The sequence below is a fragment of the Scheffersomyces stipitis genome, chromosome 2, assembly GCF_000209165.1.
Source record: "Scheffersomyces stipitis CBS 6054 chromosome 2, complete sequence".
Lineage (NCBI taxonomy): Eukaryota > Fungi > Ascomycota > Pichiomycetes > Serinales > Debaryomycetaceae > Scheffersomyces > Scheffersomyces stipitis.
Genome location: NC_009042.1, coordinates 2,449,488 through 2,465,193, shown reverse-complemented (window position 1 = coordinate 2,465,193; position 15,706 = coordinate 2,449,488). Strand labels below are relative to the sequence as shown.

General features: G+C 40.9%; 7 protein-coding genes across 7 annotated transcripts; 4 read left to right on the top strand and 3 right to left on the bottom strand. All coding sequences in view use genetic code 12, as the record gives it.

Moving 5' to 3' along the window:
* Positions 1–884: 884 nt before the first annotated feature.
* ADA2 (transcription factor, member of ADA and SAGA, two transcriptional adaptor/HAT (histone acetyltransferase) complexes) lies at positions 885–2,228 on the bottom strand (the record flags this gene model as incomplete). Its single annotated transcript, XM_001382662.1, has 2 exons — positions 885–1,231; positions 1,256–2,228. The coding sequence occupies 2 exons, from the start codon at positions 2,226–2,228 to the stop codon at positions 885–887; spliced, it is 1,320 nt and encodes a 439-aa protein (XP_001382699.2).
* Positions 2,229–3,076: 848 nt separating this feature from the next.
* Positions 3,077–4,196, top strand: RPS17B (40S ribosomal protein S17). Its single transcript, XM_001383189.1, has 2 exons — positions 3,077–3,132; positions 3,661–4,196. The coding sequence occupies exons 1-2, from the start codon at positions 3,130–3,132 to the stop codon at positions 4,069–4,071; spliced, it is 414 nt and encodes a 137-aa protein (XP_001383226.1). The 5' UTR covers positions 3,077–3,129; the 3' UTR covers positions 4,072–4,196.
* Positions 4,197–4,695: 499 nt separating this feature from the next.
* Positions 4,696–6,731, bottom strand: UTP6 (U3 snoRNP protein; the record flags this gene model as incomplete). The annotated part of the gene is made up of 1 exon (XM_001382661.1): positions 4,696–6,731. The coding sequence occupies one exon, from the start codon at positions 6,729–6,731 to the stop codon at positions 5,427–5,429; it is 1,305 nt and encodes a 434-aa protein (XP_001382698.2). The 3' UTR covers positions 4,696–5,426.
* A 1,636-nt stretch (positions 6,732–8,367) lies between these two features.
* Positions 8,368–8,766, bottom strand: CTR2 (copper transpport protein; the record flags this gene model as incomplete). Its single annotated transcript, XM_001382660.1, has 1 exon — positions 8,368–8,766. The coding sequence occupies one exon, from the start codon at positions 8,764–8,766 to the stop codon at positions 8,368–8,370; it is 399 nt and encodes a 132-aa protein (XP_001382697.2).
* Positions 8,767–9,306: 540 nt separating this feature from the next.
* PICST_81837 (hypothetical protein) lies at positions 9,307–10,291 on the top strand. The gene has a single exon (XM_001383188.1). It carries the CDS (start codon positions 9,455–9,457, stop codon positions 10,160–10,162), a length of 708 nt encoding a protein of 235 aa, XP_001383225.1. The 5' UTR covers positions 9,307–9,454; the 3' UTR covers positions 10,163–10,291.
* A 159-nt stretch (positions 10,292–10,450) lies between these two features.
* Positions 10,451–12,893, top strand: GCD6 (translation initiation factor eIF-2B epsilon subunit, GEF). Its single transcript, XM_001383187.1, has one exon. The coding sequence runs from the start codon at positions 10,517–10,519 to the stop codon at positions 12,695–12,697; it is 2,181 nt and encodes a 726-aa protein (XP_001383224.2). The 5' UTR covers positions 10,451–10,516; the 3' UTR covers positions 12,698–12,893.
* A 535-nt stretch (positions 12,894–13,428) lies between these two features.
* Positions 13,429–15,035, top strand: ERG1 (squalene epoxidase(monooxygenase), erosterol biosynthesis). The gene has a single exon (XM_001383186.1). It carries the CDS (start codon positions 13,432–13,434, stop codon positions 14,929–14,931), a length of 1,500 nt encoding a protein of 499 aa, XP_001383223.2. The 5' UTR covers positions 13,429–13,431; the 3' UTR covers positions 14,932–15,035.
* Positions 15,036–15,706: the final 671 nt, after the last annotated feature.

The following is a 15,706-nucleotide window of genomic DNA, read 5'->3' as shown; positions in this document are numbered from 1 at the left end:
AGGAACTTGGCAGAATGTGAGGACTAATCGTGCTACAGCTCTGTGTATGCCTAGATATACCTAGCTGTGAAGATCCCGTCCTTGTCCATCTGATATACAAATGTCTCGAGATACGCAAATGTCTCAAGACACAGCTTCTTCGTCTCGTGGTTTGACATTTTCGGCTATGTCATTTTTCTAACCCTATGTCACTTTCTGGTTTTATGACACATTCACCTTGGCTGTGAAAACTGGTTAGCACCACCGTTATTTTTCCGGTGCTATGGGCCCATTCCCTTGCTTCTGGACTCTTCCACCTCTTGCAATGTGAATAATCGTTCAACTCGCTCTCCGCACTTGTTGTCCCACACAATTGCTCCCTTAGTCGTCATATAGCATATCCATAGTGTACTTATCACCTGACCGTTTTATCTCTACCAAGCTGTATATACATACCAGCAGCCTTGTGAACTTTTGATTCGCAACCCTCTTGGCACCGGTTTCGGCTTCCACCATAGCTTCGTCGATGCTCATAACCCTCAGGTCCCGGTCAAACGAATGTCTGTGAACTATGACGTCAAGCCGGTTATTTGCACCCATTGCAAGACATTTCCCGTGCGGTGCCATTATGGTTCTCTAATATTTATTTTCTGATATTGTTCAGATTATCCGAATTCACGTACGATAAAAAGCTTATTGTATTAGTACTCTATTTATGGTGGCCACATATTGTTCAGACTTTGCCATTGTATAGCCCCACGGCTATAACGTTATTACGCTATGCTAACATCAACACCCCCAGGAAATAACGTCTACTTTTGCCGATCGCCACGATTTGCATTCTCTTACGATTCAACACAATGTGACTCTATTATCTCTACGTCGACTCCGGCATCCGCCACACTCTAACCTTGTGAACACCATCCCATCTGGACAAAAAACTCGTAAATCTTTGATGCCTTGTTCACGTCGATCTTCAACGCTTGTCTTGCATCCTTTTTCTTCAATGCTCCGTTGTTCTTAACAGCCTCTTTCATCAACTGGTTCTTGATTGCCAAGTACGGCTTGGGCAAGATCCTTAGCGTCGCACACAACTGCTTCTCTTCGTTGGACAACAACTCAAAGTCCGCAGCATGCGAAATATCTAACGGAGCACGAGCACTGCCAATCTTGGGCTTAAACTCAGGCTGTGGTGAACTAGCTGAAGAATACGGCTTGCGATGGCCATTAGAGCTACCATTACTTATCATACCTGGTGTTTGTGAATGTCTAGCACTCAATGCACCATTGCCCATACGCTGATAGTGCGCAGCTCGGATCAACTTATCCTTTTCAAACTTGTTACCATCTTCAATGGTGGTGATGCCATTACGTCGCCATTGTTGAAGTTGTTGGATTCGGATGCGACACTTCAACTCTGACAAAAAGTCCTTAGTGAAAGCCTCAAAGTCGTCAGGTGTAAGAACACGAATGTAGGCATTTATACGTTTGAGTAAATCTTTCTCTTCCTTAGACTTTCTCTTATCCGCGCTGATGTTTTTACGGTACTCAAGCAAATTATTGAGAATCATCACTCTCTTTCTTTCAGCTCTCGTAGTCAATCTCGAATTGTAGATGTCCAAAATAGTCAACTTCAACTCTATATCGCCAGCCAGGTCGTCTGGATCAAAGATCAAGTCCTTGACTGGAATCTCTGCTTCGTTTTCTGCTTCATGGTCAAACTCCAATCTACCAGGCATGTACCCTTGAATTTCGTGACATAATGGAACTGAAGCAACTGGTTTTGACTTTGGTGGAGGCAAGGGTAAATTCTTTCTGTACTCCAAACGTTCCTTTCTCTTTTCCAAAAACTCTAAAGGTGTGATGTAGCTGAAATCCTTGGACATGTCCGGTAAAGGATAGTGTTTTTCGTCCAAGTACACTTCAAAGTAGTGTTTGGCAACTTCTTCTTTGGATCTGTTGCCGATATGATCTGCAATATCTTGCCAGTTACCCAAGCCAAACGTATCGCATCCTTGAATCAACAACAATTCTTCGTCAGCACCCCATTCTTCCACAAATATGGGGTATGTACTCTGCTCGATAATTTGGTAATCATGCCATGGCTTATGGTCCCCTGTGGTGAGCCCAGCTGCAAAGCAAGGAACACATAAGTCATAATCTGTACAGATAGCACATTGGATCCGTATCCTATTAGTGCAATCTGATGAACAGACATCGCAATGGTACAATCTTCCTTTTGCATCCATTATGAGTGTTGTGTTTTGTATGATTTTTCTATATCTACTTGTATGGGTTGTTGATGAAAGAAATAGCAAATGAAATGTCTTGTTGATAGATCCTATCCAATAGTTCTATCTTTGATAATATTTATCTTTTCCAAATTTAATATGATGTGGTTTTATAGTTTATCTTCGACTTCTATTTTCGCAACTAAACGTCAAAAGAATACTGATTATGCAAAGGAAGTGTAGATGTAATCCCCCAAAAGCCGCCTAACAAAAATTAAAAAGCGCGACTAATACTGACAAACAGGGTCAACTAGGAGAGGCAATCCGAACAAGTGGAGACGAATCAATCAAATCTATTGACCAATCAATCACGTGGAAGTGAAGATGTAAATGCACGGGTGTTAATATACAATGGTGCCGTTTTGGACAACCAGGAGGAAATAATACAAGGAGTTAGTAGAGAACAGAACACAACCCTTTTGTAATGCTCATATTCAACCAGTTATTTATCACTTGAGTTTTCAAAAGGTGAAGGGCGTGATCTGAGACACGTGTTCAAATACGAAAGTGTGAGAATATGAAAATGTGAGAATGCAATAAAAGTGTGCAATTTTCCACGTGATTGTTGATTTTATTTCAGATTACCGGTCGAGGAAAACAGTCACATAAGTCAGGTGACTGAAAAGTATCCCCCTTTGTTCGCACTTCGTCTCTATGTGCCGGTGCAATCTCATTACTCCTGTACATACATGCAGTTTGAGAGTGTTAACTATGGGCGCTACCAGTCATTAACTATGGGAAAATTTTCAAAAAATTTGGTTCGTGAAAATTGACTAGGTAGTAAAAATTGGTAAGAGTTTTTCTTATTTCTCTTTTGATTGTTAGTTATTCATATACACAGTTAAAGTAATCAGCAAAGATGGTATGTAATGTTTGATATCAACATGTAGTGGTCAAGCAGAGGCATGTCAAGAAGGGATACATCATCGAATATACCAAGAATATAATTAAGACAGCGAATCCATTGACGTTTGATAGAATCGAGTTCGATATGAAATTTCTGCATGAACAACCATTCACTAGAACATAAGGAACGAAAAGAAAGATAAAACTATCAACAGCAAATACGTAAGAGGATGCAAACTATATAGTCCAGCATTCAAACATTGATATCTAAAGGCATCCTGATTAAAAAAACAAGATCTTCACTATTGATAAGAAATGACACTTTGTTTGAGTAAAGAATACCTTCCACCGACAATGGAATACATTATAATGATTCAGAACTGAAAGAAAGGACAAGTACTTTACCATGAAGTTAAATAAAATTGAAATGATGTGGAATAAGTTATCGTTTACTATGTGCAACAATATTTGTCTACCCTGACTTGCCAAATGCTTTTTCCCTTACCACTGACATTAATGAACAATATACTAACCAAGTATTTAGGGTCGTGTTAGAACTAAAACCGTTAAGAGAGCTTCCAAGGTCTTGATTGAACGTTTCTACCCTAAGTTAACCTTAGACTTCGAAACCAACAAGAGATTGACCTCTGAAATCGCTGTCATCCAATCCAAGAGATTAAGAAATAAGATTGCTGGTTACACCACCCACTTGATGAAGAGAATTCAAAAGGGTCCAGTTAGAGGTATTTCTTTCAAGTTACAAGAAGAAGAAAGAGAAAGAAAAGATCAATACGTTCCAGAAGTCTCTGCTTTGGACTTATCTCACACCAACGGTCAATTGGAAGTTGACTCTGAAACCGCTGACTTGGTCAAGACCTTGGGTTTCAAGATCCCAATCCAAACCGTCTCCATCTCTGCTCAAAGAGGTCCAAGACGTTTTGCTAAGAGAAACTAATTTTAGGAATTGCATCATAGCTTAACCAATATATTATTCATGTTAATTTTCTTGGGGTATTCTTGAAATTTGTATAGTTACAAAACGCACTCTTTATATGTACTTAATAAAAATATCATAAAAAAATTGTAATCTAACACTAGAGGTTTCGATTTTCTGAATCTGGCAGAATTCTGTACTTATTTTCTTCACCATTTCTCAAACTATGCTGACATCTCCGTCTGATACTAAACGTTTAAGTTTTCGGTACACCTGATCTACGCATTTTTCAGAGGTGCAAATTCAATTCAATTTCGGTCGCGCATTTCATGCCAACAAAACGTAGTGTTTGCTCAGAGAATGTAGATCATAGAGATTAGAACTTGTAGACTATATTCTTCTTCTTTTTTTTCATATCTTTCGTTCAAGACAGTCATATCGCCATGAAGTTGTCATTAGTAGTTGCTGGTATCTCTTTGACGTCATTTGTGTCTGCCAATCAATGGTACCCACGTAATAGAAAAGAAGAAATTCCTGTGGAATTCACACCGTACGACCTAGGTCAACTAGTCCAGATGGATTGCATTACGAGAAACATCGACAATGGAGAACATGTTTTCGATGAAAACGACAAAATCGTCTACGGTCCCTTTCCTACTTGTAAAGAGACCAACAGACCTTTGAGCTTTGAATATGGAGTCAATGCTGATTTCAACTGTACTATCGAATTCACAGACAACTTATACCATTTGTTCCAATTGTACATCCACGAAGACGTGCCATTTGGCTGTAGATTACCTGTTAGTGCTGATGCCAACTACTTGCAAAAGGGGGGAGCTTATGTTCCTTTGACTTTCAATTTCAGAGGAGAAATACACGACTCTCATTTGGATATCGATTCGTCTTTAAATGTCCTTTTGACGAAGCCAGCTAACCGCAACCATAAAGAAAACACTTTCATCAGTGCCGTGGCTTATTCTTCAGGAACTAATGTCACTAGAATCGTCATTGGTGACCTGCTCACTCTCAATTTTGCTGTCAGATGGCTTGATCAGATTGTTCCTGTAAACTCGATAGCCGGAAAGACTGAGAATTTGCCTTATGCAGATGGCTTCTACAGATTCCCAGCGGCTTTTGTTCCTATAAGTTACCAGTGGTTTACCTTCTATTTGGTGCTTACAGCCGTACTCTCTGGATTGGTGGTGTTTACCTTGAGTTATACTGCCATCTCTCGTCGTGTCAAGAACTTAGGAAAGTTCAATTTGGACAGCGAAAACAAATTGGACTAGTTTATGAGTCCCACTTCTATTAGTCGTTGTAGTTCTAGTTCCACCACAGTCTATAGTTCTATATTTATGTATTAATGTCTATCTATTCTAGATGGTGCGGCACTTCTTAATAATGGCTCTTAATAAAGTGTCTATCTTTTCAGAACCATCAGCGACTTCGTGAGTGCTCAAGAACTGGTTTGTAAGCTGGTTAACGAATAAGTTAGTTAATGTATCCTTCTCTTGTAAGTCTCTCAACTTAGACTTGTATGCAATGAATTTATTAACGGCCAATTGTAACAACTCGGACAACTGAGGGCTGGTCCGTTTAACATTTCTGATAGGCAAACATATGTCGATCAAACTTGTACGTAAATCATGAGGATAATTACTTTGTAAAAAGTTCAAGATGTGTAAGTATAAGTGGTCTCTGTTGAGGTCCTCGAACAAGTCGATCATGGATAAGAAATGGTCAACAACCTCGAAAGTCTTGTCTTGAGCATTGACTACAGTAGAAAATTCAGGAATGCTCTTGATAATTGCAGGAACACACAAGTCAAAAACTGTTAACGCTACGTCTCCTCTCAAGGCTGGATTGGTTTCGGGATTACCCAACATGTTCATGTCTGCTTCGGGTAAGTGATGCAATTGTTCTTTCATTTCTTCTGTTGAAGGCAATTCGATCTTATCATCGTTAAAGTCTTTGTCGTCATCACCTATGGCTGAGTCTGCAATAGACTTGGCTAATCTTTCTTGCTGGCTAGTCATTTCGTCCAGCTGTTGCTTTTCAGTTATGAGACCCAAAACTTTTCTTCTGGCAAGTAATCTCGATATATACGTCAACTCGAATTGGGCATAGCTCAACCACAATTCCAACGATTCTGGATTCAATCTTAACCCTCTTTGGAAAAGCATTCTTGCTCCCTTTGCGTTGGCATTGGTTTCGAACTCATACTTTGCCGCAGATAACCAAGCATCTATATTACGGGGTTGTAATTGCAAAAGTCTAGAATAAACCTTATAAATAACCTTTATAGCACCATTTGATTTGGCAAACTTCAAGTATTGCGACCATAAGTCCAAGTCACCTGGATATCTTCTAGTAGCTCTCTCAAAAATGAACATGATTCTTCTAGTTCCAGCCCAGTCACTAATGCTGGGCTTGGTGTCAATAACCCCTACTTTTGATAATCTGCTGTATCTCTTCTTTCTCAATTTCTCCAAGTTAACTTCAAATTCTGCGTATTTGGTGAAATCTCTAGGCTTACTTCCCCTGCCTTGGATTCTGTGCTCGAAGTCGGTTCTTCTTCTCATAATCATGGTGATTTCATTTTTTTCAAAAAGGCCCTTGCTCTTCAAGTCCTCTAACTCGGGAACAGACTGTTCCAAATAGTATCTCACTTTCTCAGCCATCTTGGTAAATGTTTAGGTACTTTTCAGTCAGGAAGCTTGTCGATCTTGTCTCTCAATAAATTTATTTGAGTGCAAAAAAAATTAGATGAGATGCTTGAATATTTCACATCCGCACCGCAGTAATTTTGTGCAAGAAAATTATCATAGATCAAGTAATATACACCAGATGCCATTTGCCTTATATCACTAGAATGCGGATACTTCTAGGGATAGTGTTTACTATTTACTACCATCTACCATCTTAATGTCACTTAAAAATTCAAAAAAATAAGAAAAGACAAAATGCTCCAGGAGGGGTTTGAACCCACGACCGTCGCGTTCCTCACACGACCGTGACTTATGGTATAACCATATCGTCGTAACACGGCTATAAGCACGAAGCGCTAACCTCTGCGCCACTGGAGCACCTTGCGTCATAAACCTAAGCATTTTTCCCAGACGTCTTGTCTTTTTCTGCGCTACCATATTGTGGCATTTTTACAGTTTTCCAAGGATATGACCTATATTTTTAGGTGGTATCAACCGGAGGTTCTATCCTAGTATCTCCTCCACACTTCGATATGGATTATAAGAAGATTTATATTCTTTGTAGCAAATGGTTTGGATTTCAGTACATGCCACTTCGTAAAAAGACTGCATATTGACGATAAACTAGGTATGGTTTTAATGGTAATACATTCTATATTGAAAAATAGTTCTTAAAATGATAAATTTGGTATGAATCCTCGACAAGAAGATAATTGGTTGTCTCTCAGGGACTTAAGCTAAATATTCTGGATATTGGGCATATTCTTGATGTTTGTGTGGTTTTGTCTCTGGAGCAATATTTGATGCACCTCGTAGAGGTCTTGCTCTATTCTCTTGCGCTTCGATGGGAATAACATTACGGGGACGTGGTGTTGTATCTTTTGAGTTGGGGAACGGTGTTACTAAAAGTTATGTTCTTTTCGTCTTCTCGTATTCTGAATAGTTGTGCTTTTTTACTACCTGACTCCTTGTTCAAGTGCGAAGACGTTCTCCTACAACTACTGCCAATCATTGATTAGTATTTCTCCTATTCAGGGTACAATAACCAAAGAGGACGAAAGTTTAAGTGATTGTAGTCATACTGGGTTTACATTGATGTAGAATACAAGAAACAATATCGTTATTATTTGTTTTCTAGTGTTACAATTTTTCGCAATTATTTCTGGTATTTGCAATCAATTTAACGAACTATTGTACCAATATTCGAAAATTTCCTTGAAGAGTCATAACAAAGAAATACAACATGAATATTCCCTGATGGTGTAAAGGTATTTGATCTGAAGAAATCAAATATTGCTATCATCTCTCGTTGTACTCTATATCCATTATATATTTTCACAGTCATCAAATCTTCACCATGGGATTACTGCGAAATTGCTATGGGGAACTAACTACAACATTTTCGAAAGCTGGGGCAAACAACTGAACACATTGTGGAATGCTTTCAAAACATAATCTTTATTTTTCTTCATCACTAACTTATCTGCTTCTACACATACGAGCTATAGAAAACAACTTCCTAAACAAGAACACAAATTGCTCATCTCCAGGATGAGATATAATGTTACGCAACCAGCCAATAGAAGCGTCGTATATTAGTTTATCTATTCTAATGACAGGACATGTCTCTTGTGACATTTGAATCAGGCGACAGAGAGCCCCACAAGTAGTTGCCCAAAGCTGCACCTACTGCGACAGCGATCATGAGCCAACCATTGTAAGTCATGAACACCAACATCAACAAGAAAGAATAGCCGACTTGTAATCCGTAGAACAACGACCTCTTGAACTTGTATCTTCTAATAGCAACCTCAGAGCTGGAAGCAGATGCACCAGACAACACATTGACATAGCCCAACTGCCATCTGTTAACCCAAGACTTGAGCAATTCGTAGCCAGCAGTGAATAGAATCACAGCAAGCACCGAGAAAACAAAACCGGGCAATGTTCTTATGTGCCACCATTTGAACACAACACAGGTATTTTTCCAGTTCCAAGTGAAGAGCATCTGGACAATTGTTAGTAACTTGCCTGGCCCTATATGGGTAATAATATCAGAATACATACGTTCATAGAGCACATATCATCATGATCCATACCTGGCATTCCATGCTCCATGGAGTTGGCCGAGGCAAGAGTATGGCCAGAATGGTGAGAAGAGTGGTCCATTATTCAGTAGTTTTCAAACGAAGGTAACAGCGCAGAAATGAAATGTTTATATCTCGCTTAATCTGAAAAAGTACAGCCCTGCAAACGAAAATGATAGTAGTTGAATAACCTTTAGAAGCAAATTGTAACTCTTAGCTCAACTGAACAAGACGGTATAACCCCTGAATTCAAAGACTAGTAACAATTAAAGGATAAACTCAAAATCAATTTAGCGTATTAAAGTTAACTATGTTGCATATACCTTCTCAGCAGGAGTGCATCGTGGAAAATTACCGCAACTCTATCGAATCGTCCTATACCGAATTTATATTCCGATAGTGGATACGAAAAAAAAAAAGAATTTTCACCCACGGTTCTTTCCAAAAGTATCGTTAAACAGGCTTCAATCCTAGTGTAGACAGATAAGCTAGTCCGGGTCTTATCATTGTATAGACGTATATTCATATTTTCTGTCAAAAAGATCAAATAGAGAATACCTGAATACCAAATTACTCTTCAGCTATCTACAAGACACTACACAACGCACTATGAAAATCATCACCAACGAAGAAAAACAAGCCCACATCTCCCACATCACCTCGGAAGGGTTGAAGGGGATGTTCTATGGATCCATCTTGTCGGTTGGACTCTTCTCGTACTTGAAAACAAGACATACAGCCAGATTCAATGGATTCAATGCCTCTATCAAGACCTGTATCATAACTATGCCCACCGTCGCAGTGGGTGCCTTCTGGGCAGACCAGGGTTCCTGGGAATTCGACAAAAAGATGCATTCGTCTGAATACGAAGAGAAGAAGATCTTGGAAGAGTTCAGACAATGGAATCAATTGTCTACATCAGACAGAGCCTTCACCGTCTTGAACGATAACAAGTACAAGATTATCATCTCCACATGGGCTGCATCGTTGTACGGCTCGTGGGTGTTGGTCAACAGAGACAAAATCATGACCACAGCTCAAAAGGCTGTCCAGGCCAGAATGTATGCCCAGGGAATTACCATAATCTTGTTGTTGAGTACCATCTTGTTGGCAATGAAGGAAGAGGAAATCAACAAGACAAGACCTCCTCCCATTCCTGAATGGAAGAAGGTTTTGTTAGAAAAGGAAGCTGAAGAACAACAGATTCTTGCTAATTTGAAAAAGAGAAAAGAAGAACAAGCAGCTGCAGCAGCTGCCGCAGCCGCCGCCGTCTCCACTGCTTCTTCCACACCAACCTCACCAGTTGCTAACAACTAGAGCTAACTACAGGTCCTATAAATCCTTGTATATATTTTTCACCAGTTACAATTGTTTTTTGCTGACACTATTTATTAAAGTCTGAGACTTTCCATATTAGAATACAATGAATAGAACGTTATTTATCATCGTTATGGCCCCGTATGGATATCTATAGACAAGCGCAAAGAGGTTTAGTATTCATTTGTAGAAAATCACGTGATTTAGCTTTTTTTCACTTTTTTTGAACCCTCTGCTCTGGTTATGATTCATAGTACAATCTTTTTCAATACCATAAATCCTTTGAAACCCGCACGGAAGCGCTTTTACGATTGTCTTATATAGAACCAGTGGTTCAACTCTGCCCTAATAGAAATGCCTCCCAAGAACAAAAAGTCGAAGGAATCTGTTCAAGATGAGCGATTCCAGGCCATCGTCTTGACAGATTCGTTCGAGACAAGATTTATGCCCTTGACGTCAGTTAAGCCCAGATGTTTATTGCCATTGGCCAATGTTCCATTAATTGAGTATACATTGGAGTTTCTTGCCAAGGCTGGTGTAAACGAGGTCCATTTAATGTGTTCGTCTCATGCTGAGCAGATCCAGCAGTATATCTTGAACTCAAAGTGGAATTCCAAAAATTCGCCATTCTTGATCCATACCGTTATGTCCTTGGAATCGAGATCCGTAGGTGATGCCATGAGAGATTTGGATAACCGAGGTTTGATAACGGGCGATTTTCTCTTAGTTTCTGGTGACGTGGTTACCAACATCGATTTCGAAAGAGCCATGAACTTCCACAAACAGAAGAAACTCCAGGACAAGGAACACATCGTCACCATGGTGCTCAATCAGGCATCACCATTGCATAGAACTAGATCACACGTGGATCCTGCCACATTCATATTGGATAAAAAGACCGACAGATGTTTGTTCTACCAGGGAATTCCTCCAGTAGACGGAGCAAAGTCTAGCATCAGCATAGATCCGGAATTGATAGAAGACATTGAAGATGAGTTTGTTATCAGAAACGACTTGATCGATTGTTACGTCGATATCTGTACACCTCATGTGCCCCAGATCTTCCAGGACAACTTTGATTACCAGACGTTGAGAAGCGATTTCCTCAAGGGTGTGTTAACTTCAGACTTGGTGAAGAAGAGTATCTACGCTTACATCTCAGAAAATAGCGCTGAGTATGCTGCAAGAGTAGAGAGCTGGGCAACATACGATGCCGTTTCACAAGATGTTCTAGCCAGATGGTGTTACCCATTGGTTCCAGATGCCAACTTGATCGAAAATAACTCGTATACTTACGAGTTCAGTCATATCTACAAGGAAGAGAAGGTCGTGTTAGCGCAATCGTGTAAGATTGGAAGCTGTACGTCTATTGGTGCTAATACTACTGTTGGCGAGGGTTCTTCGATCAAGAAGTCTGTTATCGGCAGAAACTGTAGGATCGGCAAAAATGTCATTATAAACAACTCGTACATTTGGGAGAATTCAGTCATCGAAGACAACTCTGTTCTCAACCATACCATAATAGCTGGTGATGCTCTGATTGGATCAAATGTGACGTTGAGTCCTGGCTCCGTCATTGGATTCAACGTTAAGATCGGCAACAACAAGCACATCTCGCACCATGTAAGAATTGTGGAGAAGCCTATTCTTAAGGATCTGTTTGATAGTGATTCTTTCGACACGGACGCTTCAGACGTAGACGAGGACGCACAGCAGCCTGCCATTCCACACATCGAGTTGAATATCAAGGATATCGACTTGGTTGGCGAGGATGGTGATGGATACTTGTATGTTTCTGATAGAGCAGTCGATGATGAGAGCGAATCTGAGTATGGCGATCAATACTCGGGAATCATCTATCAATTCAAGCATTTGAACGTCTCAGACGATTCTATCGCCTCCATCTCTAACCGTAAGGGCAAGAAGCGTTCTCACTCTAGAACTAGAAGATTATCTTCGAACTCTGTTATTTCTACAGACTTTGAAGGTGGAGCCTTTTCTGACGATGAAGAGGAAGATTTCGCTAAGGAAGCTGAGGCAACAGTCCACAGAGCCTTGGAAAATAACCACGACTTGGATACGGCACTTTTAGAATTGAATACCTTGAGAATGTCGATGAATGTCACATACCACGAAGTCAGGTTGGCTACTTGTCAAGTTCTCTTGCAAAAGATTGTAGAGTACATCACTACCGATACTTTGGCTGCAAAAGAAGCTACAACCAAGATCTTTACGCAGTGGGGCCCTATGTTCAAACGTCAAGTCTTCAGCGAAGAAGAGCAAGTTGACTTGTTGAACATTCTCCAGGACAAGATTGCCAAGTTGGACAAAGCATATAACCAGATAGTGTTGTTTCTTGCCGTGAGAATCTTATATGAATTGGACATTGTGGAAGAAGACCAGATCTTGAACTGGTGGAAGGACAACGAAGGCGACGAAGACAAAGACATCCAATCTGTGAGAACGTTGACCGGCCAGTTCATTACTTGGTTACAGGACGCAGAAGAAGAGGAAAGTGACGAAGAAAGCGATTAAAGTCGTTCACCTTTAAAGTGAATATGGGAGTGTTGCAGACATTGGCAGTAGTACTATAATACTGTTGCAGCCATTATATATAATGTCCTGCACGCCGCCGTATAGACCGATTTGGTGAAGAGCAGCAGTTAAAAATTATACGACTGAATAAACTTTGGTGAGTAGACTTCTATAATAAAGATTTAATTCACGCTACATTAAACATTATATAAATAGAAATCATTTAATCGTAAAACACAATGCCACTAAATCAGCAAGGTGACAAAGGTTGTACCCCCAATTTCATCTTTTCGGTCGTATGCTCCAAGGACATGCCATCGCTCCAGTCCTAGGTAAGTCACCTGACTACAAAATCATATGCTTAATTGCGAAATCATCAGCGCCTGCACAGGGGCTATACGTCTATACGATCTAGACAGAGTTTTGTTCTGTACGACATCTGCTAACGTACGTTTAGTGTAGATTTTGGTGGTCTTATTTTCATAGACGGTTCAGATTACTTCCACCTCTGGCTATTATTTATACACGGGGATTTCGCACCAGACCAGTTGACTCGAGCGTGTTGCCATACCTGGGTTCTATTTCACTTTGTCAGCTGACGTTCTAAAACATTCTGAGGCATCTGTTTCAAGTAGAATAATTTTCCACTCACTTGTTTACTATTGCAGTGATATACCACCGGAGGTATTTGCAATTTTTCCCCTTACACACAGAAATTCACAGACAACAACGTTATGACCGCGCCATTGGATGTCAAGTACGATGTTATTGTCATCGGTGCCGGAGTTGTAGGACCGGCCATCGCCACAGCCTTAGCTAGACAGGGCAGAAAGGTATTGATTGTAGAGAGAGACTGGGCCAAGCCCGACAGAATTGTCGGGGAGTTGATGCAGCCGGCCGGGGTCAAGGCTCTCAGAGAGTTGGGGATGATTCTGGCCATCAACAACATCGAGGCTTTCGACTGTAGAGGTTACTACATCAAATACTTCAACAAGAACATCCAGATCCCATACCCATTAAAGGAAGATACAGCTAGAACGAACCCTGTGAAACCGGTGGCTGATTGTGTCAGAGATGGCAACGACAAGTTACAGGAAGACTCGACTTTGAGTCCTTCCGAATGGGACGAAGACGAACGTGTCAGAGGAGTTGCTTTCCACCATGGAGACTTCTTACAGAACTTGAGACAGATTGTGAAAGACGAGCCCAACGTAGAATGGGTCGAGGGAAATGTCGTCAAGATCTTGAGAGACAATTTCGACTCCACTATTGTGACTGGAGTTAGGGTTAAGGAACTGGTTGGCTCAAAGGACTACCATGCCAAGTTGACCATCTGCTGTGACGGTATCTATTCCAAGTTCAGAAAGGAGTTGTCCAGCAACAATGTACCAACCATAGGCTCGTACTTCATAGGGTTATACATGACCGACTGTAAATTGCCAGCCAAGCACCACGGCCACGTTATCTTGGGGGACCAGGCCCCCGTGATTGTGTACCAGATCTCTCCTACCGAGACAAGAATCTTGTGTGCCTATAGATCGTTGAAACCACCTTCGCGTGCCAACAACGAGTTGTACAACTATTTGAAGAACGAGGTCTTGCCCGTGTTGCCCGAAGAAACCAAGCCGGCTTTCGAAATCGCCTTGGAAGGAGGCAAGTACAGAGTCATGCCTAACCAATACTTGCCAGCCAGAAGACAGGGCAGCAGCCAGCACAAGGGATTGGTAATGTTGGGAGACTCCCTAAATATGAGACATCCTCTCACCGGTGGTGGTATGACGGTTGGTTTGAACGATGCGGTGTTGTTGGCTAAGTTGTTGCATCCTGCGTACATTGCTGATTTTGAGGAGTATGACGAAGTGTCCCGGATATTGAAGCAGTTCCACAGAAAGAGAAAGAATCTCGACGCCGTCATCAATACCTTGTCGGTTGCCTTGTACTCGTTGTTTGCAGCCGACAAAAATTCGCTCAAGATCTTGCAAAGAGGCTGTTTCCAGTACTTCTTGTTAGGAGGGTCCTGTGTAACCGGCCCCATTGGGTTGTTGTCAGGAATGTTGCCCTTCCCAATGTTGTTGTTTAACCACTTCTTCAGCGTCGCTTTTTATGCTATCTACTGTAACTTCAAAGACAGAGGCTTGGCTGGATTCCCTATTGCTCTCTTGGAAGCCTTTGCTGTATTCTTTACTGCTGTAATCGTATTTGCTCCCTACTTGTGGCTTGAGTTAGTAGCCTAGACTTCCAGAGAACATCTGTCTGTGGTGAAGTGAAACGAAAACACATAGAGAAAAGAGCTATACTCATATAGACATACATGTATATTTAATTAACGTTGAGCTCCAGCATCTGTTCGTATTTTTCGCAGCCGAATGTATGAAAAATCTACCGCCGTGCGGCTCGGCTCGCAAATGTGTCCGTCTAAATTCAATTCTTGTCCAGTGAGGGCAGGGGTACAGTAAGCAGAGCTTAGTTAATATTCCGTATATTACATAATAATCCCAGCCTTGCATACAGCTCCAAACACAGCCCCAACTTTTCGCCTAGATGAAGCCCGGATGGTAATTAGTGGCTGTGGTATCAGGAAGGTGGCATTGGCCAGACTGTTGGCTTGAGATGAGCTGAGCTGGATCTAAGCCGCATATGATCAATCCTTACGAATTGCCCAAACTAGATTCTTGGTTATCTGAATTGGAGCAAGAATCCCGTGATACCAAAATTGAAAAGATGTCAAAACAGCTAAGCAAAAAACTGGCGTCAGCCTTAAATTTCAGGTTGTGTACATACAAACGTGAATTGTAATTATTGCCATACAAATACAAATAAAAACGCACAGAAATGAGATACAGATTTCACAAACCCCATTGAAATTCTTCTGGCTCACACTCTGCTCCAATTCTGTCAAACACTTTTACCCTTTGTCGTCAATTGCACATATCCGTGTTATCTACTGAACTCTACGTGACACACTGGAAATCCACCGGCAAACTACTGAATATCAATTGCGTATTTCAT